At 41.4% G+C, this 27,038-nt stretch overlaps 2 protein-coding genes across 4 annotated transcripts in view; both read right to left on the bottom strand.

The window, feature by feature from the left end:
* ttc27 (tetratricopeptide repeat domain 27) overlaps positions 1-21,579 on the bottom strand; it is a 50,053-nt gene extending 28,474 nt beyond the window's left edge. The window contains exons 1-8 of the mRNA XM_023327997.1: positions 21,291-21,579; positions 14,532-14,715; positions 13,881-14,004; positions 10,583-10,726; positions 8,737-8,839; positions 4,504-4,662; positions 4,228-4,370; positions 1,881-1,993 (exon numbers count right to left, since the gene is read on the bottom strand). Of these exons, the coding sequence (XP_023183765.1) occupies positions 1,881-1,993; positions 4,228-4,370; positions 4,504-4,662; positions 8,737-8,839; positions 10,583-10,726; positions 13,881-14,004; positions 14,532-14,715; positions 21,291-21,381 (1,061 nt within the window). The 5' untranslated portion in view covers positions 21,382-21,579. The remainder of the gene's footprint in view (positions 1-1,880; positions 1,994-4,227; positions 4,371-4,503; positions 4,663-8,736; positions 8,840-10,582; positions 10,727-13,880; positions 14,005-14,531; positions 14,716-21,290) is intronic.
* A 2,291-nt stretch (positions 21,580-23,870) lies between these two features.
* The window catches only part of birc6 (baculoviral IAP repeat containing 6), a 77,719-nt gene continuing 74,551 nt past the window's right edge, over positions 23,871-27,038 (bottom strand). For 2 of the 3 annotated variants that reach the window (XM_023327752.1, XM_023327753.1), the window contains exon 73: positions 23,873-25,150. In XM_023327752.1, coding sequence (XP_023183520.1) covers positions 24,971-25,150 — 180 coding nt within the window. In that variant the 3' untranslated portion in view covers positions 23,873-24,970. Of the gene's footprint in view, positions 25,151-27,038 lie in introns of all 3 variants that reach the window. The other variant, XR_002752195.1, reaches the window with a different exon arrangement.

Raw genomic sequence — 27,038 nt, 5'->3', positions numbered from 1 at the left:
CCCATCCAGCCTCCGTCGCGCCGACGAAATTCATCACCGACAGGTACAGAGCTCTGGTACTAGACTGAGTGTCTGTTGGTCACCCTGGTTCTGAATGGAAACGGGCCCGTAAACAGGTTCTGGTCATGGACGGGTCACTGTCCCAGGAACTGCTCTACGTAAACACCCGTCACACAATTACAAATACAGCTTTAATGGAATCACAAAAACCCTACAGTCCATGTTGTTATAGCGACAACAACAATCAGTTTCTTCAAAACGAAGTATAGAGCTGGATGAAAATAAATTAGACTGAAGGATTGCTTTATTTGCATTGGCTTCTTCTTCAAAATAACCCAATATTATACTGTCAAGTTAAAAATCCTTATGAAAAATGTTTATGTTTGATGCAACAATGTCGGGTGTATTTTTACATTATGTAATAAATCAAGGGAGATTTATAAAAAGAAACAAAAAAACTGTAAAGAGGTATCTGGGGCGGGGAGAATTTTGTTTCCATTACTTTGTTTTAGGGTGCGATTTCTTTTACTGTGGTTGACGGACGATTGGTGAGACTGATCTTTTCTACAGCCACAAGATTCTGAGTAAGGAGAATCTTGTGGTTGTTTAACAATAGTGAGACAACCACATCCATGATGCGCCATTTTTTTTGTGCAAATACAACGAGAATATGAATACACGGTGGAGTATTTAACGTTTTACGCCTGGGGTGCACCGATTTCCTTAATTGTGGGAGATCGGTGATCGCCCGATTTTTACATGTGAAGCTGATCTTATCCATCAATGTCATCAACCTCAACAAAAGTCTAAAAATCAACCACTGTGCTTTTCTTTACTCCTGTGAGAGAGGTTTGACTGACAAACCGGCCGACCAGGTCATGTCTGCACATTTACAGTTAAAAATAGTCACCCCATTGTTGCCAATTTCAGCAACTTTCTTGATATATTAAGCAACATATATCAATATATTTAAAAAATTGTATCGGCCTAAATCGGAAAGTTAGGCTTTTCAAAAGATTGTTAATCGGTGATCGGCCAAAAAACTACAATCGGTGCACCCCTATTTCACGCATATTTTATCATCATTTTATCAGTGATCAGCCACTAGATTTTAGGGCATGCTGCCCAATCAGAACACTGTAAGAGCAGAAACAACCGGAAGATCCCTGATCTTTTGAAAGTCCCTGAAAATACATAGATCTACAACTCTGCTCCTGTCCAAATCACACCCAGTTTAACAACAAAGTTTGGTTTGACATTCAACCCAATTTTCACAATCAGTAAAAGTGGCGTTTGATTATATATATATATACACAACCTACAGAAGGACTAGTTTTATTTAGTCCACTGTTGTGTGTTTTTTGTTGGTCATGTCATATTTCCAAAATTTCCTGTCAACGTTTCATATTTTTTACGTAAAAACACGTCGGAGCAACGGATGTATTACCACCGCGCTAAGTTTTCTTGGGGGAACCGCCATGAATGTTTTATTACAGTTGAACAAAACCAAAATCAAAAAAAAACATTGAACAAAACTATCTGCTTTGAATCCTACGATTTAAAATAAAAAATATATATATGGCAGATAAGTGAAACAGAAACTTGTGATTACTGTACAAAAAGAACATACTGCTAAGAGACGCTCGTCTCTCAGAGTCAGTTCAAAGACTCACTTGAAGGTGGACAAAATTCCTCCAGCAGCCGATTGAACAGAGAGAACCGTTCTATAAAGATTGATGCGAGAAACGCTTCAAAGGTTTTACACTCCGACAGTTCTGCACTTATTTCATTCTGTCCAGATCAACATTAAGTAGGCCTATAATCACCAGGCGCCAGGTCACATTTTAAACACAAAGAAAGGGTCGGGGGAGTTGACCTACCACACACCCAGGACGAGGGCCTGCTCTTCAGCACTCAGGTCAGGCAGCTGGTACAGATCGGGCTCAGCTAAAGTGATCCGATCCAGCAGCGTGTCGTCGTCCAGATGGTAATCCTGTCAACAACAACAAAAACCTCCAGTCACACGTGTCCACGTCTGATAAAATTACGGGATGTGAGAGAAGATTGATTTTTGCAATGCATAGCATAGGATGGCAAGGGTTGCAAAACAAGAAGAAAAATGTATTACATATAAAGAAATCAGGACATAAAGTCAGCATAAGCCTGATGTGGAACATACAGAATATTAAGTGTTTAGTCTTCTAATTGTATTGATTTTGTAAAAAAATATATATATATATATAATAATCTGTTTCTCTGCTAGTCCTGGTTCTGACATGCCAGATTATGGGCAAACAGCTGGACAATAAATCAGAGGCATCAACACAAATTCACATGTGATGGGACACCAATGTTTCTGGGTGTTAAGGCAGGACTTGCTGCTGCTGTGTTGAAGACTTGAGCAGTCTGAGCTTAATGCCATCAGATAGTCATTCTTCTTCAGGATTTTCTGCTAGAGAGAAGAATTCATGGTTAATGGAACCACCACCCCGCTGCTTGATTGTAGGCAGAACATTTTTAGTTTTTAAACAGAAGTAAAAAGATGTAGGGTGCACCATTCAAAATGTTCCGCTTCCATTCTGTTAGTCCAGTGAATATTTTTGAATTCCTAGTGATCACCAGGTTGAGTTTTCCTTAAGTAGATTTGAGTCAGGCTCTTATTGTTGTTGCAGGGCTTCCAATAGTGTATTACAAGCCTGGCGGGCCACCAGGCTATACCTGTTTATTTATTTAAGTTTGTTTTTTAACAATTGATTTTTCTTTAGGACTTTATAGTTGGAGTTTAGGCATTACTTTCAATAACACATAATTATCAAGTGATATTTTCAAACTTCCCGTCAACTATAAACATGTTTTAACTCAAAACCACAGCGAACTTCTGCATGACTGCCCTAGTGCCACAAGCACCGGCCTTAGCAAGTTTTCTGGGGGAAACCCTGTTACAAATATTAAATAATCCTTTGAAAACTACACTTTGCATTTGTTCAGGCTGTAGTGGTCCAATGTTAACATGGGTTTGATTATCAAAAATATCTAAGAGAGATAAAAAGCAAAAAGATGAAAATATGAGGGAAGACCTTGTTTACAGCGCTACAGTATGATGCATCACAGGCCAGAAAGGGACTGTTGTTTCTTTTATTTCAGATTGCTTTTGTTAAACTGCTCCAAACGCTGACGTCGCCCCTGCCCTTAGAAAATTGTCTACAAGGTGACAATGGGGCATCAGTTAGGATTACAAAGTCCTGTCAGACCAAGAGACAGAGCCCCTCCCTGGTTGCTGGGGTTCTGGCTCAATGATGAACACAAGACCCGCTTCTCTTCTCTCCTCCCATCATTATAAAATGAGTCACTGAGCTCAGGCTAACGACAGTCTTGATTGAGTCCATTTACTGTCCCTCCCTTCTTAATGGAAGCGTGATAAATTTAAGCACTGACAAAAAAAAAAAAAAGAACTGGAGGAAAGCAGTAAGTCTGAGACCTCTCGGGACACAGCCCAGCAACCATTAAATACATTTGAAAATATTTAAAAGACGAATTTTAAACCATCAACCACAAATTCTTTAACAATAACTTGGCAGGAGATTTGAAGAACTATTAGTTGAATTAATGTTTTAGTCCTAAAAGGCCGGATCCTTCATTGGGCTGGCAGAGAATTTGAAGAAGAACAACTTTAGCATTCATAGCATACAATCACTATAAATACTTATAGTGATTGTACTTAAATGTTTAAGTACATTTATCAACAAATGTGCTTAAACGTCGTAAACTGTCAATTCCTAGATGTCGAGCCTTGTTCCCTGGCTGATGTGAAGGCCATGTGAGTTATAAAGTGAATGGTGTTCTGGTGCCTTTGATGAAAGGTAAATCGCTAACTGATGAGTTTTATTAAGTTGATGTCGTGATTGAGTTTACTTCTGTTCATCTGAACTCTTTCAGCAGTTCAGATGAACATTGTCAACTGATGGTAGGACCTTCACACAAGAATAATTTCATTTCACGCTGACGTGATACGTTCCAACGCTGATTCCCAAACCAAATGCTCATGAGTGATTGTGTATCAATTACTAGATTATTCTGGAGGCTCCAGCCTGCACAGAAACTGCAAACAGTTGAAGCTTTTCAATAAGAACTGAAGTCTAAAATAGGTAAAGCATTTGTTAAGCCAAGCTAAGGAACTCAACCAGACAAAAGCTACTGTTGCGCTATGAAGATAGAGACCGTTCCTACTTTGGGTAGGCTGGCCTGTGGCGTCGGAGTGGGACTGGTCTCGCTCCTCTGATCAGCCTCCTCCTTCCCCTCCTGCCTTTTCACCTCAAGGAGGAGCTGAGCCAAAAACTTCTCCTGGAAGCGGGTCCGTTTCCCGAGAGCACCTGGATTAAACGGCATCAGATCAAGAAAAAGAGTTCAACCTCAACATGACCAAATATTCTTAAGAGCCCCACATTTTTAAAGAGTGGATTTCTATCACACAACACTCATATTTTCAACCAGTATCTCACACACCTGTCATGTTGATGTGGAGCCCGGAAAGCTCCTTGGCCGTGTTGATGTGCTCCTTGGCGCTCCCGTACTCGTAGTAGGTCAGACTGATGTAAGCACACTCCAGGTGGAACTGGATAGCCAGGCTCCTCTGGTCCGACAACGCCGACTGGCATTTCAGCACTGGAAAAGAAACAGAATTATGTTTCTAAGAATGCTATAAATCAATGCTCTATACAAGGACCATACTGAACAGCAAATCCACTATTCTCTATGAGGTATTTTTCTTGTTCATGTGGCACACTGCAAATTTCTGTCACACCTGTGAGGATCAATTGTTGTCTTGGTGTTTCTTACAAACACAAGCCATGTGAGCAGAGTGGAGCTGCGGCGTAGAGAAGGAAAGCTACAACCGCAACAACCTCCTCAAAAGCTGCATTTACTTCATTTTCTTTCCTTCTAACCTCATCAAAAATTCACTCCTTTAAACTGAGACAAAGAAATTCTCCTCAGGAGACAAAGCACAGAGCAATGGGATAATTCATCAAAAATTAGATATTTGGGGTTGAATCAAGACAATGCACCGCCCCATGCTAACATTAGCATTCAAGCTAAGATGAACATTTTAGCTCCTTTTAACTTATACCTTGCTGTTTCCATACTAGGATTATGCTACTGTAGATTAATATACTAGTAATAGCTCCCATGTTAACATTAGCATTTTAGCTAAAAATTGCATCTTAGCTAATCTGATGCTGAAATGGTTTAAGTCCGTCTTAGTCAACATGGTATTGATAGCATTTTAGCTAACTTTTGTAAAAAAAAAAAAAATTTGTATTTATTTATTTATTTCAAACAGATTTTAAAAAACAAGCAAACAAGCAATAAGTAGGACAGAGAAAACATGTGCATACATAACCAAAAACTAAATAATTTCTTTGCAATTATTTTCCTGTTTGAAAAGGAGTAGGAAGAGGCGTGCCGTGGTGGCGCAGGGGTTAGCGCGACCCACATACAGAAGCAACGTGGCCTTGATGCGGCTGTTGCGGGTTCGACTCCCAGACCCGACGACGTTTACCGCGTGTCTTCCCCTCTCTCCTTCCCCCTTTCCTGTCAGCCTACTTTGAAAAAGGGACACCAGAGCCCACAAAAAAGACCCCTTGCGGGGCAATAAAAAAAAGAAAAGGAGTAGGAAGAAGTGAACACTTATTAATCCTACCCCCCTATCTTAATTTAATGAAATAATTCTGGACATTTACATGACATGCAACAAAGACAGACATACATTATCTATTGCTTAAAGCTGTATAGGCTTTGATGCTCAAACTTAAGGCCCACAAAACCTAACTCAGCCCGAGAACTCCTGATTCTGATCTAACAAAGTCACAGGAATAGATTTACGTGCAAAACGTCAGAGTCACCTTTAGAGCTGCCGCTTTCACAATGAAGGGAATGACTCACTGCAGGGTGTGTGTGCGTGTGTGCCATCACTAGAAAGCAAGAAAACGATGCAGTGGATGGATTTTACTAAAGAAAAACACACTTGATTTCAGCTAATTAAAGGGCAAACCATGTTCAGTAACAGTGTGAAATACTTCGGGATGCCACTGGTTGTTCAACTCAAAACAGCAGAGTCTTTCCAAACATCACAGTTCACTGGCACTGCATGTAAAAAAAACATTCTACCATTCTGTATGTTTTATCGTAAAAACATATCTGTCAATAAAATCCATTTTTTCTACTCCCAACATCTTGTTCCTCATGGGAAACACTAGACAGCTATAAGAGGGACAAGATATCCACACTGCTCTGGAACAGGCTCCTAGAGCATCAGTAAGAAGCTTAAGGAGCATGTAAAGGTAATAATTCAGAAAGATGTGAAACATTAAAATCAATCAAAATCTTCTCTGGACAGGTTGAGAATATAGAAAATGACCATATAGTTACATGATAAAACACAAACTGAGAAACAGCTTGTAGCTGTAGTCAAGTATGGAGATGTGGACTACCATTTTTTAGTCTTCTCATGAGAGCACCACCTGGATTTTTTCTATATAAATGAGAATATATTTTCAACGAAACATGTTAATGCCTGGATAACACAACAAACTATCAACCTGTTTGAAAGTGTCATGTCTCAAACGGCATAAATTATCGATTGCTTAAAAGCAATAGTAAAAAAAAAAAGAAGAGAAAAACACTCAAAAGTTTGCAACTAGACAAGAAATAAACAAGATCTTGAGCGCTGAAGAGAAACTGATTCTACTAATGATGGTTAAACTAAAGCAGCAGCAGCACATTCAAACATCACTTAATTAAAACTGTTCAACTGCTAATAGACATTGTGATTAAAAAGAGCTGAGGGAATGAATTCAGCAGCACCTTACCCACACAGAGCACCAAACCAATCTAAAGCGAGCCAGACATGATGACAGCTCCGGCACACAGTGCAGCAGCTTCCCACAGCATCCTCCACACCTCTCTGCTCACAGGATTTTTATATCCAGCACATGCTGCTCCTTCTTTACTACTGCTAACCGTTATATCATATTAAACAATAGCAAACCTGAGGAGGTTGTGTGGTTTTAATCCAACCAGCATCACAACAACTGTGGAAAAGTCAACTAAATGTTTTAAATGTGCTCTAACAACAGTCTTGCTGGGACACTAAAGGAAATCGTAAGTACAGGAACTAACTTAGATCCCATGCTGGCTCCCTGAATACTTCAGTTCTATTCCAAAGACATAAATAGGTGTGGGTAAAAGAAAAAAAGTAATCGATGCACTGCATTAAATTTTTCTTCAATTCAATATCAATTCGTTGTGAATGTATTAAATCCCTTTGGCCCAGTGGGTTCACACACTTCTAGGAGCCATGCACATTGCTTGGGGACATTTGACTTTTCATAGTTGAGTCAACGTATCGCTTCCTACATTTCCCACACTTTGTGGCCAGTAGGAAGAAGGACTATGGATAACAGCAAGTGTGATGAGCTAGTTTAGCAGCTAGCGGCATTTCTCTGCCGGCAGGCATCCATTGCCGACTTGCCACTGCGGTGCAGAGTGGCCATCCTCATGGCCATTCTGCGCTAGGGCAAAGTTGACAGGAAGTTTGAAAATATCACTTGATAATTATGCGTTATTGAAAGACTGGAAGATTAACACCTCAACACCAACTATAAAATCTTAAAAAATGCAAACATAAAAAAAAAAAAAAACTTAAATAAATAAGCAATGCTTAGCCTGGTGGGGACACAAGTAAAGCCTGGTGACCCGCCAGGCTAATAATAATACACTGGGGGAAACCCCGTTCCAACATAACTCCACTCCAGCCTGTGATGGGGTAGCCTTAACCAGTAAGTAGTGGAGTTGGTGGAAGAGAACACAGATGAGGAAGTGAAGCACAGACAGAAGAAAATGTCTCTGGACTGATTCCTTCATGCAGAATGCCCCAGGTCAGAGAGCAGCCATGAAATCATAACAGAAAGGATTTGTCCTTCCAAAGAAAGTTACTTTTCCCCTGACCCCTAGAGCATCTCCACAATTCCAGCCATAACTCCTAATAGAGGTGTCTGACTCACAGACACAGTGTTCAGTGTCTATTATTCATTCCCTCATTGATATTTCACAATGCAACACTTTTGGCAATGCTTTCAGACAGGAATAATTTCTCTTGTGAGTAAAACTATGAGCTTGTGTGCTGTGCACATTTAGAGGCATTTGGGTTTTGTTTAATACAGCAAAAACAACCATCTTCATCAGATATTTGGTCCGTGCAAACAGTGATGTAATCCAGCAGCGGCTCTTCTTTACAGCTGCACATTTTCTTTAGTTTCAGATATCAATCAGCCGTATCCCACATGGCATCTTAAATTGCAGTTTGTAATTATCTCAGTTAACTTATACTGCCACAGAATCCCACCTCATTTTGTTGTACCTTTTTGTGACTGAACTTGTTCCAATTGCTTGCAATAATTTGTCATGTCAGTATGCATTCTGACTTTTTTGTCTACACAGTCAAATTCCCTGCTGAGGGGCAATAAAGGATTTAATACAAATTCTTGGACATCCGGGTTATGGGTCTCCAAAATCCTTTAGCACGGTGGACCACCGGTACTCGGAGACTCCATCTAATAATGCCCAGATTTGCCTATTTTAATAGTTCAAACACAAAATGTACCTTAATATGCACAGCTAACCCTAACCCAGTGGAAACCAAAGCTGGACCGTGTTAAGAAGAGCGGAGCTTCTACAGACCTCTGTCCATGCAGCAGTGGGCCAAGCTGAGGAGCTGTGGAGAGCGAGCCTCCAGGATCTGCTGGTGCAGGTTGATGTAACGAAGAGTCCACCAGGGCAGGAGCTGCAACCCAGAAACAGATCAGGTCAGCCATCTTCAAACTTCTATTAAATGGACTCTTTTTGTTTAAGTCAAAAACGCTGGGATAAGTCCTAAAGACCGATGCATTCAACTACCACCACTGGTGACTTGGTTTTATATCAACCCTTTAATGCTCCGACAATACAGCCTCATGCTCAAATGTCCTGGATTATTTTGAAAACCGTGTGGAATAAGTGCCAGCGTTGCAGAAGGCGTGAAAGGCTGCGAGGCCAGAAGACGAGGCAGCGTTTGGAACTGACACGCATTCGGCTCAGAGTTCACCTGGACACGCTGATCTTCAGGCCCCATCAGCACAAATGAAACGCCAGCAAACACAAAGACGCATGCCGGAGGAAAATGCTGAACACGCAGTTAAAACAGCAAACTGCTTTGCTTTTTTCCATCTGACTACAACAGAAAGAACAGCCAATGTCTCTTAGCCAGTCAACGCTTTCTCCTTCTGCCCCCCTGCTCTTGTTCAGCACTAGAGGAGAGGAACCGAACCGTGTCAAATCTTATTTGCGAGTCATTTTGCGGGTGCCTGCTGCATCTTCCAGTATAGGCGCAGCACATCCTCTGTAGCATGGCTGCACGAACCTTTAATTGTCTGTCTCGCTGAATCAGTGTCCCGCAGCTTGTATTCACACATGCAGGCCAGCCAAGTGTGCTCAAGGGGCAATTAGCCGCGTCCGAACACGGCCTGCGTGTTTCGGCAGAGAACAGGAGGAGAGATGATCAGCTGAAGATGAGGAGAAGAAAAACTAGGCCAGCTCACCCACCCCACTATCTGGGGAACAAGGGTGGTAGTTAGCTCTCTTATAGGGCATTAGCATTTAAGGAGTCTTTTATGACTAAATCACCAAACAATAAATGGGCTTTCTGGGTGTCCAGATTCAGCTGATGATGTCGGCTTCTGAGGCAAAACGTCTGCTGGCGTCAGTCTAACGGCTAGTTCCTGTTATACAGCTTCTCTTTCCGTGGTATGCAGAGATGGATCCAGAATTTCTACTGTTGCATTCAATTTTCAGCTACCTAATAGTTGGTTAGATGTACAAAAGGCTGATCAGAATGACTCCAGACACATTATCTTCTAAAATGAATCTAACCTCCAGATTCCAAGACACACAACAGCTTTGAAACTGCCAGCTTTCGTCCAGTGTATTATAACCCTGGCAGGCCACCAGGCTTTACTTGCCACCCCCCACCAGGCTAAGCATTGTTGTTTATTTTAAATAGTGTTTTTTATCCCTGCGCTTCCAATTGGTCTCACGCTATTATTTACAAATTATGATGGCTTATTGTGCACGTTGGAATTTTTGAAATGTTTAAAAAAAAGAATTTAAACACAAAACAAATGGTGGGCGGCTGGTGGACAGCTGTGGCGCTCCCACCACCAGGCTTAGCAGGTCTGGTGGAAACTCTGACTCGTTATTATTTAATACAAAAATAGAAAAGCTGTGTGTGGAAACGCTACCAATGATTTTGGAACTCGTAGAAAACCATAGAAAGGTCCCACAAGAAAAAAAACTCCAATATATACGGGATTAATTTGTCCTGTCAAAATTTAAGGTCTGTGATACATGTTTTTAAGGCCAACTTATATTTGTTCATGTACTGAAGACATTTGTAGGCTTTAATTTAAGATGGATTAATTGAACAACTTTTTAAGACTTTGTAAGGATGCGCGGATGCTTCAGTTGTGAGGTGAGAGAAAATCTGATGTACCTGAAGGCGTTCCATTTTGGCAGCGCACTTGGTGAGAATGACCCTGGCCAGCAGCAGCAGGAAGGGGTTGACCACTAGGCTGTACACTGACTCGCCGTCGAGGAGCAGGCTGGAGAGGGTCGCCTCCGTCAACAACTGGGGACTCTAGAAAAAATATGTTCAAAAAGAGGTGAGGAAAAAGTGTTATGATTTATCACCCTCACGCAGAACTGTCACTAAATTGGTCTGAAATTAGTAATTAAACTCTTACAATCATCAAGAAACGGCTGACAGCAGATATGTAATACACCTTTTTTTTCCTCACCATCTGACATTAATTCAGATTACCTTTTTGCTAAATTCCAGAATAATTACATACTTTTTAGAAAATTTCTTTAGCCAAAAAGAATTTCAATGTAAGAAAGTTAATGTTTTCCAACAGTTGCTGATATTAGAGTTATCACTGAATGTATCCTGATTTGGACAGAAACGATTAATCAAATTAATCATGGTAAGTTGATTATTAAAATAATCACCAACTAATTTAGTAATTGACTAATTGTTAGCTGGACTGTATAGACTCAAAAAAAGGCAATTTGCTGAAAGAGCAAAACACTCAAGAGCAGTAAGCAAAACTGTACAGAAAATATAAAGATTTTTCATACAAGATAAAAAAACTAACTTTTGTCTGTAAATATGTTCTACCCAAAACTCCTTAAATGCCATAGTTTTAGAAAAAAAATTGTGCCAAAAAAAAAAAAAAAAAAAGCTTAAATGAAAAATCTGCAGAATGTACCAAGTTTTGCATTTGATTAAAGGTCAGAACAATTAATTGAGAACAAAAATAATTGCCCTAATGCAGATATGATAGTGTTGGCTTTACTTTGTAAATACTGCAACGCTAAAAGTTCAGATATTATGTTGATATATGAAAGTCATAATGATCTACATGACAGAGACCGCCTGCCTGCCAGGTGATTATCCAGACCTCAGTCTGGATAAGTCTTGAGAAGATACAAAGTTTTGGAGTACTATCAGCACCGCCTGCAAGGGACAGAAATCTTCTGAGAGCTAAAGCGGCCGCTGTGTGAAAACAACTTCTAAAAGACATTCAGAAAAATGTATTTTATTACCCTAACATGAAGTTCATAGCAAAGCTCCAAAATTAATCCTACCCTTGGCAGATTTAGGTTTAGAGTAATCTTTCAACTGGACAAAATGTTTGATCTGAGTGGAAGAAGTATTAAGATTTTAGAGCAGGAGTTTTAAACTGATTGGGAATCTGTGGAAGGATTTGGACTTTAAACTCTCAAAAGAAAAAATATTTCCTATTAGAAGCAATCGTCTTGGTTACGTACACATAACTACTGAATGTAAACATGAGAGATGCCCTCCTATGTTGGTGCTCCGTCTCACCTGTGCCGTCATCTATGTCTTGGTGGTTGCTTGGAAACAGCCGGTGTGACGGTACATAAATCACGGATGCTAAACATATGAGCGTGATAACTGCTACGGCGTGCCTGGATGTGAGGCTCTCTGAGGAAGCAATACCTTGAAAGCTTCTGTAATGAGGACCCAGGAGAGGCTTCCTTGCTGGGAACCTGTCCTGTGTCTCCAGATCGCCGGCGTCCTACATCTGTCTCTGAAAACTCTGGATTAAATATCCACGGAAAAATTTGGACTTAGCAAAGAAAGCAGATAATAAAGCTGAGGAGGTGGAATGAACAGATCTGACGTGTTCACAACACTGGTGATGCTCTCATGGTTGGGTCAAGGCCGTGTCCAGACTGTATGGTCAGTGACGGCATGAAATCACACTTCCATTTCAAAACCAACTTATTTCCTTGTCGTGCTTAGGAAGCAACCAACTCTCACCAGCAGCTGTTGCATCGCTCCACAGAGAGCGGAGTGATGCACACACATGTCCTGAAAACTCAGAATATGTGTGATTGATTTTGGAGGCCAGGTCTGCTGCAGCAGCCATCATCCTGCTGATCGGTCTGGCAGGTCTTACAGAGCAGGTGGTGTGTTGGGCTCTCCATTAAGATTGGGCAATTGGACAAATTCATCGATGATACGTCCTTCACCAGTTGTTTTATTAAAAGCGATATTTTTTATTTTTTTGTCTATGAGGGACTGCCTTACTGCCTTGATGACGGAAACAATATTAAGCCAAAAGATCCAGCCCATGAAAAAATATGTTAAATCACCAACTGGCCAGAAGACAAGTTCAGAAGATGTGCTTGTGACCGGTATCTATATTTCCTGCCATTTGTGACATTAATGTGAAAAGTTTCTGATGCATTTTCACTGGAGAGATATTTACAGCCAAGGTGCAATGTGTCCATCTGGGGCTATCTTTTTCTTATTTATCTAACCGTATTTTGTACTTTGGCTGGTGAAAAGCTTTCTCAGAACTTGTTGGTGGCTCTGCAGCCCCTGGTGATTGTGTAGTTCATGCACATTCGTCATGTTCAAGTCCTGCACACTTTGGCTACATCCGTACTCGAATTATGGCAGAAATATTCCCCCATACTCATGTTCAAGAGGAGCTATATTTTGTTGCACACAAAAGTTTCAAGCTGGAACCATTGTATTGAGTTTCTGGTACACCTGTAAATCAGACGCACAAGTGAACAGCAGCGATAGATGACAAAGCCACTTCTCTTGACCCGCTGGGGATTCATTTTTGGGACTCTGGAAAAGACTATTGTTGTGTTCCAGACAGTTGTGCTAAAAGGAGAAATAGCATCTGAATGCTAAACATGTTGCAGCAGCACAGACGTCCCTAATGTCAATGTCCACAGCCCACATTTCTAAAGAGACTGGAACGATCAGAGCTTCCTGGAACACTGGATGGCTAGAATGGTACTTTGCACCAATCTGATGGTTGAAGAACCTGAAGCACTTTATTATTGAGCTCATACAGTATGTCTATTTATTCAACAATTTATCTGCAAAAACAGGTTTTAAACTGAAAATGTTGCTTATTTTATCAATATATAGCTTTTGATTAAAATGCGATTAACTGCAATTGACTAACTACAGACCCTGTAATGAACTCAATTAAAATTGTTTAATCAAGTCCCACCACTAGCTAAAATTAAACAAAGTTATGAAAACTAAATTCAGTAAGCCAGCAGTAAACAGTAGACAGCAAACGCAAGTGTGATCTGAAGGCTTTCATATTTCTAAGACTCACTGCTGTCGATCCAGTAAATAAATCTCCACCAATCCGGTTTCATGTTTAATGCCGAGTGGAAACACAACAACAACAAGGAAGGATAAGATGAGGAGCCAGAACAGAACGGCGTCATACCTGAGAGAACAGCAGAGCCGAAGGCAGCCGGTCCCACATGTGGAGAGAGAGTGGAGGTCCGGTCCAGTTGCTCTGAGCGAACAGGTGGAGACAGGAGACGGCCATGGCCAAGACTACAAGCTCCCTGCAACAGAACAGCAGGAGTTACTCACCACCGCTTTAAGAAAAGGCTTTGCTCACTTAATAAACAGCTTTTACAAGTCTCAGTGAGGAGAAGCTTCAGGAGGTTCTAAAACTATCAACCGGTTCCACTGTAGCTCCTATACAGAACGAAGAAATGTGGAATCTGGAAGAGGACATCAGAGAGATGAAATGGACACAGGAACCAGGAGAAGTCAGAAGCTACGACCTGATTCAGAAAATGGTTCTACAACATATCAGAACCACACCCTTCAGTGGCTTTTACTGAAAGTTGAGAAAAAAAAAAAACAATGGAAGACAAAAAGACAGCAGTTTTTACTTTTTTTTTAAATAAATGAAGATCAGAAAGCCGCGACATGCGTTTTATTCAGTTGTACTTCCACCTGCCTCCAGTCTCAGCCACCTGTTCTCATTTCCCCAACAATTGAAAAGAGAACATGTCTAACCAATCAGTTACTGGTGAAAATCTAACATGAGTTTGACTGAACAGCAGCATTCATGCTGGGCTACCTGTTGTTCGGCTGATCGTCACCATGGGCAGTCAGATACAGCAGCAGGCATCTCTCCAGGTAGGCCTCCAGGTCCTCCCCCTCTCTGCAGCTGCTGTCTCCGGTCAGCACACCTGCCACCTGAGGGCTGAGCAGCACGGCCTCGAAGTCCCCATCCAGAAGAGCCCGCAGCAGGGGCCCCGCGTCTGCAACAAGACCAACAAAGCAGCTGAAAACAAGACAGATGACACAGCCAAAACTCAGACTCTCTCATTTCATATCCATGGTAGGGCTGTCACAATAAGCAGCAAATAAATTAATCACACAATCAATTAAAATGAAGTCATAATTCATTTTATTTGTTGTTTCTGTTGTTTTGTTTACTTATTTTGGGGATATTTTAAATGTCTTCCAGTTGCCATATTACTCGGTAATGGACTCCAAACAACAACATTATCATTTATCGCAATAATTTATGTGCCAATTTATCGCCCAGCAAAATATGTCATTATAATAGGCCTCGTCTATATTCACTTCATAACCTCAATATACCTGTAAAAAGTTTGGAAATCAATACATTTGTCTTTATTTTTTGTTTACGTAGCTAAGAATTATGGAGGTGAATAGTCATAAATGCTCAAATCTCATGTGTGCAAAAATAATGCATAAAGTCTGCAGTGTGTGACCTGAGAAAGGCTGACGTCAAGGTGATCGGACCACCTTCCAGTTTCAGTTCTATGAATACAGGAACTGCTTTTTAAAGCTTTCTTCACGGATATAAACAATATTCCACCAATTAGATCATTAGATGATCAGATTTAAATACATCATCTCCTAATTCCACAGACCTGCATATTGTTTGTTTTTTGCTATGATAAAATGTTTCAATACATATAAAATTAGAAAAAAAAAGTACTTGTCTCATGTTCTGTCATTTTAGGTTCTAAGAATGATACTGCCAGCATGATGTGGGGTCTCCCCTCGTGTTGCCGTAACACAGACGGCCAGCTGGTGTCAAACACGGAGGGGAAAAGAAGGAAGGACAACAAAGGAGTAACGTTGTTGCTCCAGTGAAACTCTCCTCGTCTTTCATTAGGTTTTTATTTGCGGAGGGAGCCGGCTTAGCTCATTAGCACTGATTGCGTTCTGTTCCCCGGTGGAGACAACAAACAAGAAAGAAGGAGGAGGAAGAGGTGTTCTGAGCTGTAGAATACAACCTGGCCACATTAACAAACAGTGCCACACACACACACACACACACCCACATGAAAACATCCATTAAATTCAAGGCAAGAGCAGACAGCTCAGCATGCCAAGAATACTAAAGCTAGCATCAGCTAAAGGAACTCCAGGGCTGGTCTTACCCGACAGATACACCTTGCTACCATCTTCCACGAAGCATGGTGGACTTTTAACAACGAATGCTAATGACACGCTACACAATGTTGCTTCTTGTATGCACTACTCTATCTGAGTTAATCTACAAGGGATTAGAGATGACAGACAGAAGATTGGCTATGCTTCTGAACTTCAGGTAGGGAAATGGGGACGCGCCGACGTGAGAATCTGGGCCGATATCCGATTAATGTTGATGGGATCGGCAATATTCACAGATTTTGACATGTATATTGTTATGGTCGCATAATATATCGACACTAACATCGGCATAGACCAATAGAAATTTTTTATCACGTTATCGGTCCGAAAAACAACAATAAAAAAAAAACTAGGCCAAAATTTTAAAGAAGTTATTTATTTCCATCTTGTTGCCGTTTGTTTGGGGAGGTGGAGTAGAGGATCTTGGTCATGTGGGCCCTGTGATGGTGATACAGCAAAGGATTGTGGGGAGTTTAACTGAAGCAGTGATGGAGATACAGTATATAACCGTCATGACCAAACAGACACCTCCTCTACTCCGCCTCCAGAAACAAACGGCAGCAAGATGGGAATAAATATTGGTTGTTAATTTCCACACAATTTTACTTATCGGAACAATACATGATCAATCCCTACAGCAAAGAATCTTTATTTATCTATCATGGTCATGGTTTCTTCTTGCCTTTTCCATTTACCTCCTTCACACTTAGAAAGCAGGCCAGTCAACTATATGTTCTCAATATCTACTCTAATGACATAGCCACAAAATGCCCGTTTAGAAAACATAACCACGTCTAAAAAAGGTCTGATTCCAGATACCAGGGTGGGGTTCCCTTTACGTGACTCAAAAGATCAAGTCCTGATCCGTGTTGTAGAACTACCTGCCTTCTGTCACTGAGTCAAAGTTAGCCTCTGCTTCTGTCATGAAGTCAGATTCCCTGCCTGCCTGCAGACGCCTCCATTAGTCAATCAGACGACCCCTTCACAGTACCCTTGGCTTTAATAAGGTGCTGCTGGCATTGTAAAGAGCTACGGAGATTCTCATCTCACGGCTGATCTAATGAAACCCAGGGGCCGCCATGAGAGCAGGAGGAGGAGGGCGGGGGAAGAGGTAGAGGACAAGCAGGAGAATGAGCCGGCCTCGGCTTTATGTGAGGGGAAATGAACGGCAGTGGTACGGCCACACGTTTAATGAAACCTCAGCTCCTCTTGAGGCATGCCGACGAAAAGGCAGCAATTATGGAAAACAAAGGAGAGGCCCTCAAATGAGTTCATAACTCATAAAAGGTTAGTGAAATAAGCTGCCATTAATTAGGCTCACTGTGGATGGAATCTGCAGAAGCACATAAGACTGGGCAACAATGCCGACCTAAGATGGCTCACAAGGGCACAGCTGGGAATCCTGCTGGTGGTCTGTTGTGGGGAGTAGGGGGGTGGATTAGTTCATTTCCAGAGGTTTCTGCTGCCTTAATATTGCTCTGCAGCTGACTTGAAAAGGCCTCTCCTTTTCACACATCACTGAAATTAAAACTCACACAACTCATAAGGAGCTTCAGAGAAATAACACCGGGCTGTTTAAAGCAGGTCCAAACAGTCCCACTCTGTATAACCTGTTCCGGTTTCTCCTGCTGAGCAATTACCATAATGTTAGAAAACAACTGGAGTATAATGGTAATCTGATAAATAAGAGGTCGACAGAAGTAATTACAGGCAGCGCTGTGAGTAATTCTGGTTTCAAATGCAGCTTCTGTACTCTGCACTAGAGATTAAAAAAATTACAATATGCAATTTTCAAAGCACTGGCTGGAATAATGATTTATGCCTTTAATTAAACGAGAACATTATTTCCTCTGTGAAACAAGAAATTTAAGACTAATTAGAACAAACTCTCTAAAACTGCAAACAGCAGAGCTGGCGTTTTAAGATTTGATTCTTGGTAAAACTGACCATTTTTTCACACCATGTTGAAGTGAGCAACAGACAACCATGCATGCATAGAGTAAATGAGCCAACAGTCATGTTTTTGGACTGTAGGAGGAAGCCGGAGTATCTGGGGAGAACCCACATTTGAACAACAGAGAGCATGCAGAATGACCTCAGGCCAGGCCGGGATATGAACCCAGGACCTTCTAGCTGCCCACTGCGCCATCATGCAGTTCTACATATCATAAAGACTTTCAGTAACTCTCCTCTAAACCCATCCTCGGTTGGGTGGACACCCAATCCTTCTCCTTTTAATTACACCATATAGGCCATAATGGTGCAGCTATAAAGACGGCTGTAAAAGCCCACTAACCGGTGTTATTGGTTCCCTCCCCAGCCCCACAGTGCCTCCACATGTCCTTGACAAGTCACTGACCCAACCACTGTCCCCAGTACGGTCAATGGTGTAGGATTCTATATAAAACAAAAAACAGCTTCTGGACTAACAAGAATAATTTTTCTCATGTTTATAGCAACAGCTGTAAATTCCCTAAACAGTTCAACAAATTCAAAAGAGCAAGAAAACTAAGGTCATTTTCACATCTGATAGTCCAGTACAAATGGTTTGATGAGGACCAAAGTTGCAACACTTGTTATAATTTCCGAGGCTGTGGCTCTCCTTCACACTGCTCTGAGTCAAACAAACCAAGCTCTTTGAGTAACTTTTCCCCCTCCTTGCCTGTGGTAGCGCTGCACCAAGGATCAGGACACCAAACCCCCTTTCTCACCAAATGGAAACAAAAATGAAGTGGAAATCAGATTTTAGCGGTTGTAGGATTTCTCTTTTGTTTTTGACAAAGAACAATGAGTCATTTCTCCTGCTAAGACTCAATAAGACTCTTGCATCTGTTTTGGTTGTATTTACCCAGAATGCCCTGCACTGTAGTCCACTCCTGCTTTTGGATCTATACCAGAGTTTACTTCAATTGAACCCAGAAGCAACTTTGTAGGTAAACCAGAGTTTGCTTGCTTGGTCCACATCAGAGTTCGACTACGCATTCACAACTCCCCCAAAAGAACAGATTTTCTAGGCAAACATACTAGGGGGTCTACTGAGCAGCTAACTTTGTACAGCCAAACATAACTTACATTTTTAACATTAAAATCACAGATGACAGTGTAAGGTGATGAGCCATGAGAGTCCTCTCATCATGGTGTTTGGAAGACCAGGGAGGTCATTGTGGACGATAGCAGACAGCAGAGAGAACAGAACATCACAGTCCCCGCAGTGGGGATTGAACCAGGAAAGACAGGAGTGGTAAATGGACTAAACATATATAGCTTTTCCACTCAAAGCGCTTTACAGTTGAGTCGCATTCACCCATTCATACATCAATAGGCAGATTGGTAGGCACATAGACATGTAAGCGGGAGGAAGCTGGAATCGAACCTACAACCTTCCGATCACAAGGTGACTACTCTACCCAAGTAGAAGCTGAGGAGAGCTGGCAAGGCCTCCAGGATACTCAACAACTTCCAAAGGGTTATCACAGAGAGTATTACAGCAGGCTCTCTATCTCCCTGGTATGACTATGACTGACTAGTCACCTCTGACCCGTGTCATCCCATCCTATCAGCATTCTGTAATCAGAAGGAGAAACAGGAATCACTAGACAAATGCAAGGAGACTCAAGATGTTTCTATCCACAATTCATTAGGACAGGGCTTTAAACCAGGGGTGTCCAAAGTCGGTCCTGGAGGGCCGGCATCCTGCATGTTTTAGTTCTCTCCCTGGTGGTAGCAACAACCTTTTCAGCAGGTCAAAGTTCTTCTTAGGCCTTCTAACAAGCCATCATTTGATCCAGGTGTGTCAAACCAGGGAGCGAACTGAAACATGCAGGATGGCGGCCCTCGAGGACCGACTTTGGGCGCCACTGCTCTACACTAACTTCTTGCCCTGGTGAGACAAAACAAAAGTTAAATGCACCCCAATTTTTTAATCACATTGAGTTAATGCCACAGTTTTACAGATTCACTTTTTAAAAAAAAATGACCGTCCATAAAAGCATATGGCCCAGTAAATCACTAACAATGTTCTTTATTTGAAGCAGAATTGTAAAAGAAATAGTGATAAACGTCTAACATGCTTCAGCATGCTGAATTTTAAACTTAAAATCCTCTCAAGTTAAAATAAAGAAACTAAACATTTTATTACACTCAAGCGATTTTTCTTGTGAAGAAATTGGCTTGAACTTAGTAAAAGCAGTATTTATGCAATATTATATCTGTTTGATTCCGCCTGCTGCTGAAAGCCAGCAGGGACGGCGTGTGACTTGTAACATGTTTTAAAGATGCACTGAACTTTTTGAGTGTTTCAGTTCAAATGGGGGCATGGAAACATTCAAAATGAGGAGATCGAGTTGAAATACCCCAGCTTTCATTTCCAAATTTGGCTGGTTAGTGGATTAAATTTACAAGTGAAGGGACTAACATTCCGAAATTAGTTATATTGTTTTTATGTTTGGCTTGCTTGCTTAAAAAAAAGTCAGATAAAAAATTAATAGACTTCCTGATTTACTGGGATTGCAGGTAGAACTGGGATTTCCTTGGCTCATCATGAATGAGAGACGAAGAAACATAATTTTTCTGCACTGGGTGACCGATACGGAGGGTGACAGATTACAGAGAACACCTTTAACACGAAAGCGACGAGGAGGGAATATTCATGAATCCAAATGGGAATAAAAGTAGCCAAACATGCCTTCCAAGTTGGGCGCAGAGGGATGTAAGGACTGTTATCGAGGCACAGCTCGGTAAGAGACACTTGGGGGCTTTCTAATTTAACACCAACTCATATTTTCCTGTTATACTCTGCGAGTATACAAGCTCGCTTACTTCTGTCATAAGGTTCCCTCCCCTGCAATACCACAAGCATGTTCCCCCGTCTGTGTTCATGTTCTCGCGGTCCGGTTGAGATGCCGCGTGAGAGCGCAGAGACTGAGCACGAGACTTCCACACAGGGTCGGCTCTTTCTTTCATCTTTAGCTACAGTATCTGAACCGCCGTTCAGCGGCAAGATTTAACATGGAAAACTAGCGCTTACCAACAGCCAACTCGAATAGAACAGACCGGCTAAGTCAGACGATGATTTCTTTAGAAACCTGTTTTGTTTTACAAGTATAAATACACACGTCTCTCCAGTTGACATGTTATTGCCCAACCTTAAGGTAAATAAATACAGTCCAGTCTTTAAATTTGTCTATGTTGTGTTCGCTCGAGAAAAAGTCAAACCCTTCACGGTGTGCAAAAATAGGGCTAAGACATTTAATTCCGACACTGTCGCCCCCAGATTCCCCATCCTATAACAATAACAACATGTCAGCCAATTATGTTGAAAATAAAATTAATGGCCCTTAAAGGCAACATTACTCGGGTGCCGAAGCTGCGTTAACCCGGTGAAATAAACATGAGTCTGTCTCACCTGCATCAGTAACGATGTTTTGTGTCCAACTCGTAGCCTCGCTGGCTGTCAGAAAGCCTCTCAGTACAGGAATCTCCACGCTGAGCAACATGACTGTTCGTTTCTGCTAAACTTCGGCTGGATCTCCCGAGGGCAGCCAGGACGGTCCCACACCAGACCGAGCTCCAGGCGGCCTGGACACTGAGACGAATCCCGACGCCTGAATCTGACAGAGACTGTTTCTAGCTATCCATGTGCCGAAAGAAGCGTCAGTAAGCAGCCATGACAGATGCGCATTGCATTCTGGGAAAAGCAATGAAACCGTGCGTTCACGCACACGGGAGCAGAGGCGGATCCAGTTATATCGGGGCACAGGGCAAAACACTTAGTCATGCTTATCCTATTGAAAAGCAGCTTCCAGCTCTCTGTCGCTCATTGCTACAAGTTAGGGTTTCGCTTAATTTGATTCACAGTGATAATGTTTTCAAATTATTTGTTTCATATTTTGCACAAGTTTTATATTTTGACGTGCGTTCTATTGGGGATATTAATATTTGTATGTACACAGTTAAATTATAAATATACAAGAGTGAGGAAAGTAAAGTCGTCTTTTTAACAACGGGACAAAATAAATAAATAACTGAAATGTTTGGGGGTGAATGTGGTTTTAATTTAGTGAGAATAGTGAGAAACAGAGCTGGCTTGAGGAGGTGGCTCTTGCCAATATTCTTCATAGCCTTGTCCGAAAGGCAGAGGATGAAAAACAGGTCTCTCCTCAGAACATCGTATTGACTAGTACTAGTCGATATCTGTTTCTGAAGGGTTGGCCTGCTTTTATCCCCACCCTTTGCCGATTTCCGCTCCTTCTGAAACTCGTGAACGATGCAGTTAAACATCTTACAGGCATAGATGGCGAAAGGGACCTCTTGGACAGATGCACGTTTTGTTCTGTGAAGGACAAAACACGATCAGTGTAAGGTGGCACTCACCGTCCACATGGGCAATGGTGTACCCACAGCTGTTTCTCAAAGCACTCAAGCTGTGTGGGCTTGAGTGCTTTGAGAAACACTCAAGCCCACACAAGCAGTGTCAGGTCCACACGCTTCTTCAGGAAGTGATTAGCAGTCCTGAAGCATGTGGACCTGACAGTTCGAAAGCAGCAGGTAGTGGAGTGGAGCCAAAAGTGCTGTAGTACATTTCAACTCCACCACTAACCCATCTGTGTCGAACCTGAACGTGACGTCACGTTCAGGCTTGCTGACATAGGTTGAATGGAAAAACATTTTTATGTCAGCTTCCACGAAAGCTGACCTATCAGCATACTGTGAAACAGCATGGCTAAGTGTCTGAGCTGGTGTCCACAATGTCCAACGTGTCTAATGTGTGAAGAAGTTAGACACCTTGGACAAATTGTCCAAGTGGTGCTGAAAAGCTCCTGGAGCATACCATGTCAGTTAGGAAGGTTAATGCTCTTAAGAGTTATTTATTCTTTGATTGCCCTTAGATTTAGATATGTAAATATGTATTGGTACCATTTATTGTTTTGGTGTCAGGTTTGTGTAAATAATGTTTGATAACCAGTTCTCATGGTCTGTCCAGTGAAATTGCTTAAGGTTTAATAGGGCAGCTTCTTTCTGCCACTGTACAATAATGTTGATGAAAATGTGACCTGCAATTCTTAAGTAACTCCACCACTACCTCATTTTGTTGTCACACCTCCTTTTAAACGTTAAACCTCCACAGGTCAGTCACAGACACCAGAGCTGTGCAAATAAGCTGAAGACCACCATGACCTCCATGCCATGCTGCACTGGTGCAGGAATTCATGCAACGGCTTTAACCAAGAACCGAACACAGAGACTAGACTTTTCAGTAGGCTCACATTTCTGTGAAAAACTATTGATTAAATATACCTCGTCACGACGTAAGCGTTTCATATTAATTGATTTTGATAATTGCCAATAGATAATTTTTTTTAAATTATCTAAAATATTGCTAAGCTGGTGGCATGACCTTTCCCCGTTTTATCCTGTTTTCACTCCATTTTTAAGCAGTTATGAGGTACGGAGGCAAAACATGAAACTGCTGCTGCACAAGTTACTCTACAGGTTGTTGCTAGGTAACCAAAGAGTTGATGCCGCCCAGCTTGTTTACCTGGTCATAAGAGGTTGAGCAGTTAAAGCCTTTCCTTTGCCTACATCTCCCAGAATGCTGTGCGGTCCTGGACTGGAGTTCAGTGAATATTCTACCAGATGTATTGATATTGGTAATGTGTCTATCACGATATAGATAGATTTATTGATTTATTTTCCAGCCCTACCCTAACATGAGATAAACTGTCATGAATGCTGGAAATGTATCACTATTTAGTGAACATATGAGAAGCTTTAGAGTAAAACTCAGAACTACACTGCTAGCCTCTGTCTCACACAGGGAAACTGTGTGGTCGTCTTTGAGAATTTTGACGTCATCACAAAGAATTTTCCAGCAACAAATTGACCCCGAACTATAATTTACTTTCAGTGACAAAACAAGCTCTTGCAGGTCAGAACTAGGACATCCTGCTAAACAAAAAAAAAATAAGCATTCGCACAATCAGTCCATATTTTTCAAGCTCCATTTAATGTCCTAGCAAAAGGATTATGTGACTGTACTAAGGAGTGAGTAAAATAGAAAGTGCTTCTTTTTTTTTCCACTGCTGTTTCAACATAATAAAATCAAATCAAAGCAGTTTTCTTTAGCTAGACGGAGCAGAATTCTGTAGAAATAGCAGATTATTCAGCAAAGGTACTCTGTTGGGAGTATTTGGTGGTATGGTGTAGATCAAAGGCACATCACAGCTTTTGTATCTCACGGGGGATTGTTGCACACGCACAGAAAACACACAGACACATGCACAAGCCTTTAAAGTACATTTCCCGATCTGGCCGTCTACAGTCGAGTGAATGGAAAGCAGTCATGGAGAAGTTCTAAGAGGCGACAAATGTCGATCCAGAGTGTGGTTAAGCCTTTTAATTTGGAGCCTGTAAAAGAGATATAACATGAGTTAAAAATGTCCATCTCAAACCTTATTGAAGTGGATATGATCCAAGACAAATCAAAGGTAGCGCGGGGTCTCCAGAGGTTTTTCTGAGAGTCACTTTCCTGTGTGTTTTCTTCTTTTAAATAATATGCTTTAAGAATGACCAATATATCCTTGATTCCAACTATCACCGCTCTAACAGTCCGAAAAACATCCCCCCGCCCAAAAAAGAAGAAAAAAGGACTTAACATTCAGTAAACATTCTTCTCTAAAGGTAGTTTCCCTTATATAATCTGTCATTTTTCCTCTGCCATTATGTATACATAAACAAGTTTAATAACATACCAATCAGTGGTTATTTCACAATTGGAAAAAAAAAAGCACAAAATGTTTACAGTCTTTTACAGGTGAATAAAAGTTTTCTTGACTTTAATAAGGGCATACCATAGTTCAGAGTTTGTCTCATCGGCTTCTGGTACTTGAGCTCCCTCCACTACTATTCTGCAATTAGATCTTTACATACAAATATTGACAAAGTGATGGCTCGCCCTCTCAAAGCCACCCAGTCTTTAAAGAGTAATCATCAGAAAGAGGAAGGTGAGGGGCCGAAGATGCTGGAAAATATGGGGCCAGTGGGGTCCGAGTGGCCTGGTGGGTGGGGGTGAGTGGGTGGGTGGGCTCATAGCTGGCCCTCGCTGCAGTGGCTGTCCTGACTGCCGGTGGGTTTCTCTGCGTCCTGACTGGACAGGTCTTTGAGGATGAGCGCGGCGCTCTTCTCAGAGAACTCGTCTCCGTCAGGCTCCAGGCCGTCGGGACAGGACAGCTTCAGCAGCTCCTCCCTCAGCTGGGCCGTGTGTCTCTGCAGGGACACACACACACACACACACAAACACACATTTATTAGGGGGGGCTGTTGCTCACCCAAACATGACCACAGCACCCAGCTGTCAGGTGGCCAGGTTTAGGGTGAGGACTGGGCTGGAGCTCATAAGGCCTGAGAACTGCAGCATGAAACCTGGGACAGTCAGTGTAGCTAGTTTACCGGAATTATTTCCAGTTTAAATAAGCTGTTAATCAATGTTTCATTGAGTTTTCCTTACGTTTTTCTCTCCTAAGACATAAAACCAATTCAATTTCTGCAGGATCATTGTTGCAGCCTTCTAGGTTCCAAAACCAAAATCTCCAACAAAGGCCGTGGCTGATAACAGGTGGTTTGATTCTTGCACGCACTTCCGACTTAATTGTTTTGAATATATATGCTTTATTCCTTGTGAAAATATAGACAAAATAGTTACCAAAAATCTCTTACAACTTAGTTGAAAACAAAAGTTAACTTAATCTGACGTTTCAAGTTCAAAAAGTGGTTAAAAAATAAAACCATTTTACAAAAACCTCCCGTCAACACAACAGAGATTTCCCCAACAATTGACCTCCACCAAGCACCTAATGTGTTCTTAATCACTTCAATTAATGGGAGGGTCTAACAGTTACCAAATGATCTAAACAATTCCAAATATAAAAATTAATTATAGATTTTGGTTCTTAACCAATGTAAGTATATTCTATATTTTGCCCAAAGAAGAAAACTAAATTTGTAGAAATTACAATTCACTAAATTTAACAAATGGCCACAACAATCATCATCAGACAGTTAATGTTCCATCCTCCTCGTAAGGCTGTTACCCCCGTTGACGTTAGCCCTTTTTCTGCAACCAGTTTTCCCTCCACTGAACTTTCTATTAATATGAAATCTGCGAACAACCAACTTCTTTAGCAGTAGACAGTTTCTGGCTAATCAGGACAGCCTGCTGGACATCTGCCAATCAGTCGTCTTCCTCCTAACTGGGCAGTCCAAAATGTTTTCCAGACTTATCATGTGATGAATCAACATAATGTAGGAGCATCAAATTATCAACAGAACTCCACTAAATTTGATGATCTTTCTAATTTAAGGAGATGCGGCGTTACACTGATGAGTGATAATGTTCACTGTCCAGCAACACCAGGTCCCAGGATTATCGGTTACCTAGGCAACACCTCTGGGCCGGACCTGATAAAGATACCTCAAGAATATTGTCCGTCATTTAAACTGCATCTGCTCCTCCTGATGGAATAAATGTAAACCTGCTACATTTCCAATCATCACGGCCTGGGATAGAAATGTTGATGAGAATATAATTCATGATACCGTTTTGAATTTAACTGAAAACCTGAAAAAAAGGTCTGTAATGATTCACTGACTGATTTGAGTCCCTCGTTTATTATTTGGTTTACTATTTAGCGCCATGTCCTCTGGCTGGATAATTATTGATGTTGCACAACGCTCTCGCTTCTGCCAGTGAGTTGCTGACGAATACCAACTGCTGTCAGCACAATATAGAGAGATCAAACATGCTCTTTTCCTCGGACATGTTCGGGTTTTCAGCGTTTTTTGGGAAAAGATGGGCCGAGATAAACTGAGCTCCCGACGCTCGCATGGATACTAAAGCTATAAACGGCTGTGCAAAGTGAGAGTTCATTTGTTAAACTGACTAAAGATGAAAACGGAACGGAAACTAAAGACGAGTCTTTTTTCTTCAAAAGTGTTATTTTTATTACCAAATTGGAAATCATTTCAAATTTGTTTGCAATTTTTGTTCAGGTTGACTTAAAAAAATTAGCTATTTTTGCTACAAGTTAATTTTCTGAGCAATAGGGATCCTCAAATATGAAAATTTGGGCCGATATTGATATCCCATATTAATATC

Source organism: Xiphophorus maculatus, chromosome 22 (genome assembly GCF_002775205.1).
Source record: "Xiphophorus maculatus strain JP 163 A chromosome 22, X_maculatus-5.0-male, whole genome shotgun sequence".
NCBI classification, from domain to species: domain Eukaryota; kingdom Metazoa; phylum Chordata; class Actinopteri; order Cyprinodontiformes; family Poeciliidae; genus Xiphophorus; species Xiphophorus maculatus.
Note: the sequence above shows the minus strand (reverse complement) of the source record. Positions and strands in the feature narration are given on the sequence as shown.